Source organism: Tenrec ecaudatus, chromosome 15 (genome assembly GCF_050624435.1).
Source record: "Tenrec ecaudatus isolate mTenEca1 chromosome 15, mTenEca1.hap1, whole genome shotgun sequence".
Taxonomy (NCBI): domain Eukaryota; kingdom Metazoa; phylum Chordata; class Mammalia; order Afrosoricida; family Tenrecidae; genus Tenrec; species Tenrec ecaudatus.
Window position 1 is genome coordinate 82,287,291 of NC_134544.1, and position 3,013 is coordinate 82,290,303.

General features: G+C 45.7%; 1 protein-coding gene across 2 annotated transcripts; it reads left to right on the plus strand.

The window, feature by feature from the left end:
- The first annotated feature begins 233 nt into the window (after positions 1-233).
- On the plus strand, positions 234-1,133 carry LOC142427968 (AMMECR1-like protein). 2 transcript variants are annotated; one of them, XM_075533090.1, is made up of 2 exons: positions 234-613; positions 719-1,133. In XM_075533090.1, the coding sequence occupies exons 1-2, from the start codon at positions 234-236 to the stop codon at positions 1,131-1,133; spliced, it is 795 nt and encodes a 264-aa protein (XP_075389205.1). The 2 variants fall into 2 exon arrangements, with proteins under 2 accessions (XP_075389205.1, XP_075389204.1); XM_075533089.1 differs by having other exon boundaries at positions 234-1,133.
- Positions 1,134-3,013: the final 1,880 nt, after the last annotated feature.

Below are 3,013 nucleotides of genomic sequence, written 5' to 3' on the forward strand. Positions count from 1 at the left end.
CAGGCACAGGGCTCCAGCAAGCAGAATGAGAAGGTCGAGCGAGAGAGGTCCGTCCACCCTGGCGGCAACTGGGCCAGAAGAAAAGGTCCAGGAAGAAGGAATGGAATGGAATGGAAGAGAATTCACTCCAGAGACAAAACAGCTCCTCTTCTCTATTACAGCTATTCCCCTGACAATACAAACTTTGTGTTTTCAGGTTCTGCAGCATTCCAGACCTCAGGCACAGAATCAGGATGGGAAAAAGACGGTGTGTCTCTCCACTCAAGCCCAAGTTGGCAGCAGGAAGCGGAGCACACAGTCACGGGAACCAGTCCACAACTGTGACCGCCTCTATTTCAGGAACTCCTAAAAACAAGCAGCATGTGGACAGCAACCATGGATGGGAGAATGTATCGGACTTAACGCTGGGGCCTGAAAATTATCCAATTACACGAATGAATCCCACATCAGGAGCGCTGAGCCCTCTCCCCTGGCCCAATGGAACTGCCAACACCACCAAGAACCTGGTGGTGACTGCAGAGATGTGCTGCTACTGCTTTGATGTGCTCTACTGTCACCTCTATGGCTTCCCACAGCCACGACTTCCTAGATTCACCAATGACCCCTATCCACTGTTTGTGACATGGGAGACAGGGCGGGATAAGCGTCTCCGGGGCTGCATTGGAACCTTCTCAGCCGTGAATCTTCACCCAGGACTCAGGGAATACTCGTTAACCAGTGCACTTATGGACAGTCGATTTCCCCCAATGACTCGAGAGGAGCTACCTGAGCTTTTCTGCTCTGTCTCCCTCCTTACTAACTTTGAGGTTGCCAGTAATTACCTGGACTGGGAGGTAGGGGTCAATGGAATTCTAATTGAATTCATCAGTGAAAAGGGCATCAAATATACAGCCACATATTTACCTGAGGTTGCTAAAGGACAAGACTGGGATCAGATCCAGACCATAGACTCATTGCTCAGGAAAGGTGGTTTTAAGGCTCCAATTACCAGTGAATTCCGAAAAACGATCAAACTCGCCAGGTACCGAAGTGAGAAGGTGACAATCAGTTATGCAGAGTTTATTGCTTCTCGTCAGCACTGTTTACAGAACAGTACCCTTCATGCCCCACCCCTCTACAATCATGACTCCTGACATAAGGCTGCATGACCAATCTCACCCCCTATGGCAGCCAATGGCTATGACATCATTGGAGCAGACCCCTCCTCTTCCTGGTCCAGTTGCTTCCATTACTGCACCATGTTATGATGCTAGCATCCATTGCCACGTCTGCCTCCAGCTAACTAAAGGGATGACGGGGTTGCATTGAATGAAACAACTTGAGGAGACCAAGCCTTATCTCAGCCTTTGCGCTATGGAGTTCAGTTGGATTGGGGCTTCTCCAAGATTGGTAAGAATTACTGTGTGGGTTCAGAGGACCTGTGACATGCAGGTACCACTGGTGACTTGCTGCATGTGTATTGGCTACACAAGGAAGCTGAAATTGAAGATCCATGAAGGCTTAACCCATACACATCCCTATCACCTCCCGAGATCAAGTAGGCATGTTCCTCTGGCAGTCTGGGCAATGGAGACTAATCAGAAACATTATAGGTTTTAAATAGCTTTTTTCATAAAAGAAAACTTTCATTTAATTGCATACCTAGAATTGACCACAGCTTCCATACTTCCTACCCCGACATCCTGATAGGATTGAAAGTGGGCACCATGAATCCTCTGTGGTTCCTGGACAGGGCAGCCACATCAGAAGCCTTTTGGGAGGCATAGGTCCACTGATCAGTGTTCAAGAAACTTTGATGGTTTAAATTTCATCTTACTGTGAGTTGCATTTTGTAGCATTCTTTATTTAGAGTGTTGTGCAGCCTGCTGAGGAATGGAATGGAATGGAGATGCCCAAAGGAGGACCTGATGTCATTGCTGCACACGTGTGAAGGAGATGTCTGTTCCTTACCACCCGGACACCTCAAATCCTCTTCTGGGAGCAGTGCCTATAGCTGGATCTCGGTTCTCAGAAAGCAGAGATCAAACAAGCAGCTGAATTGACCTTTGTAAGGACACCTTGTTCTAGGGAAGAATTCAGGGCCTCCAAGCGGTTTTTCTTTTCAGGCAAGCATTCTGAAAGAACTTTATACAAGTGAGTTCTTACAGGACTTTAAAACAAAGCTGTTAATAAACCAGGTGGCTCTTCAGCTTGTCTAAAGTATTGGAAATCTCCACTGCACCAGACAAAATTCCTAAACTCATTCAAAATAATTCAACCTTCTTGTGACATATTGCCTGTTGCTCTTGTTGCTAATTTCCACGTCTGTCAGCCGACGTCTGGCTTATTCTTCACTAATTTGGTGGCAGAGTTCATAGAACGAAGGGACTTGGAAGATGATTTGGATATATCTTAACAGAGGCACTGCTAAAATGGTTGACTGGAAGAGGTAGCCAGTTGGAAGAAAGGATCCCAAGGATATTATTACTGGTTTTCAGCAACACATTTAGAGAATTCATAAAATGGATTGGATATCAGCCCAATGAACATAATGATTGGTATATTAAAGTTTATATGGGCAAGGCATGGCTTTCTGAAATAGGCCAAAGGGGCTCCTTTGAGATTACTTCTGCCAGAAATGTAGAAATGGGTACAATTTGAGGAACATTCTGTTCCAGGCATTAGTGTCTTTGGTTTTTAGGTAACAATGAGAATGTAAGTGGATCTTCTTGGCACTGCACTCTGGTCTGACAAGGATGCAGAAAGATTAGGGGAATGTTGGGCTGATAAACGAGAAACCCGTGTCATGTCACTGGTCTTAACTGCTGGGCTTTCACATCCTGCCACCTTCCCCTTGAAAGGTTGATCAAAACCCTTTTGAAGATGAAGGGATTGTATCAAGATTTCCTGCTGCTGAGAATAATAAATCAGTCTTACACCATGGTTTGATGTATGGATGTTTGGCTCTGAATTAAACCATCCACCTTTGGTTTGTACGACAGTATTGGCACATAGGGGTAGGCTCAGAAATGTT

What these genes read in the sequence shown, in the direction of transcription:
- LOC142427968 (XM_075533089.1), top strand. Translation starts at nt 234, where the DNA reads ATGGGAAAAAGACGGTGTGTCTCTCCACTCAAGCCCAAGTTGGCAGCA.